The sequence below is a fragment of the Dendrobium catenatum genome, unplaced genomic scaffold, assembly GCF_001605985.2.
Source record: "Dendrobium catenatum unplaced genomic scaffold, ASM160598v2 original_scaffold_69212, whole genome shotgun sequence".
Lineage (NCBI taxonomy): Eukaryota > Viridiplantae > Streptophyta > Magnoliopsida > Asparagales > Orchidaceae > Dendrobium > Dendrobium catenatum.
The window spans coordinates 1-1,228 of NW_021387661.1; the positions used below are offsets into that span (position 1 = coordinate 1).

At 35.2% G+C, this 1,228-nt stretch overlaps 1 protein-coding gene across 1 annotated transcript; it reads right to left on the minus strand.

Moving 5' to 3' along the window:
• Positions 1-201: 201 nt before the first annotated feature.
• Positions 202-910, minus strand: LOC110098988 (probable protein phosphatase 2C 33). The gene is made up of 3 exons (XM_020825973.2): positions 756-910; positions 556-681; positions 202-439 (listed from the first exon to the last, which is right to left on the minus strand). The coding sequence occupies exons 1-3, from the start codon at positions 804-806 to the stop codon at positions 206-208; spliced, it is 411 nt and encodes a 136-aa protein (XP_020681632.1). The 5' UTR covers positions 807-910; the 3' UTR covers positions 202-205.
• Positions 911-1,228: the final 318 nt, after the last annotated feature.

Below are 1,228 nucleotides of genomic sequence, written 5' to 3' on the forward strand. Positions count from 1 at the left end.
AACAATAATAACATCAAGCCTTTGTCCCACTATGTAGGGTCGGCTAATTACAAAAAATAAAACAAAATAAAATAAAACAAAACAAGACAACTGAATAAATGGAAGTTTTTGAATGATAGTTTTCCAAGAATTATAGTGATGAAGCCAAGAAAGTAATTAAGTGCAAGATTTATGAAGTAAGAAATACACTAAATGTACAATAAGCCTACCTTTCTTCAAGCACTGCAGAGCCTTCTTCAAATAGTTCTTCAATAGCCCCAACAGAAGAAGATTTATTTGTGAGCTTGCTGAAAGAATTTTGAGGCATCCCAAAAAGTAGAGATTTAAACTTATTCCGGTACTTCCTAGGAGATGCTGGTAAATTGGAATGATCCAATGGAATGATATCAACAACCAAACAAGTTGTATCATCCTTAAGGCCACTTGTTCTCAAGGCTTCCTAAATGAATCAAGTGAATAATGATTGAACAACACACAACTACAATAAACTACAATAAGAACAATAACAAAGCAACAAGAAACAAGAGGATGAAGACCATTTATGATTAGCGTCACCTTAACAACCAATTTGGCAGCAAGCTCAGTAGACAATCCTCGACAACACTTGGCAGCCATCTCAGATGAAAGTGCATCCCATATGCCATCTGAAGCTATAATTAGTCGAGCTCCGGATTCTGGAAGCTGCTCAGCAACCAACATGCCATGTTAAATAAAGCCATAGAATGCTGTGAAGCATGGACCAGAAGATAACTAACTTTAACTTGCTTAACATGAGGAATCGGGACTATAAATTCCCCAACATCCATATCGCCAATCGACCTTGAGAGGCACAATCCACCAGGCCAGCATCGGAGAGGACCAACCTAAGGAGAAAGCAAACACGTACACAATGCCATCATATAATCTTGCTTTTGGGAGGAACTGGAAAAAGGAAATATTGCAATAGAGCTCATTTATAGTAAATTATCTTGAAATTTCTTTGGTACAGAAAAATTTTCTTAGTAAAAAACCCAGCTTAGTCAGACAGACACAACAATGAAAGAAATCAAAAATCCAAAACTGAATGTGAATTAAGTTATAAAAGAAATTGCATCTACTTGACTGGAGAAGCAGAATTTGATAATCAATGTAACGGACAGAAAAAAGAAAAAACAAAGAAAAAAAATAAGTTAAAAATTTGTTGTAATTATAGGGGAATGAAATTTATGAATCACACAATTAAATGGGC

What these genes read in the sequence shown, in the direction of transcription:
- LOC110098988 (XM_020825973.2), bottom strand. Translation starts at nt 806, where the DNA reads ATGGATGTTGGGGAATTTATAGTCCCGATTCCTCATGTTAAGCAAGTT. An exon ending in CTCATGTTAAGCAAGTTAAA is followed by an intron (nt 682 to 755) that starts GTTAGTTATCTT and finishes GTTGCTGAGCAG; the next exon opens with CTTCCAGAATCCGGAGCTCG. An exon ending in CTGCCAAATTGGTTGTTAAG is followed by an intron (nt 440 to 555) that starts GTGACGCTAATC and finishes TGATTCATTTAG; the next exon opens with GAAGCCTTGAGAACAAGTGG.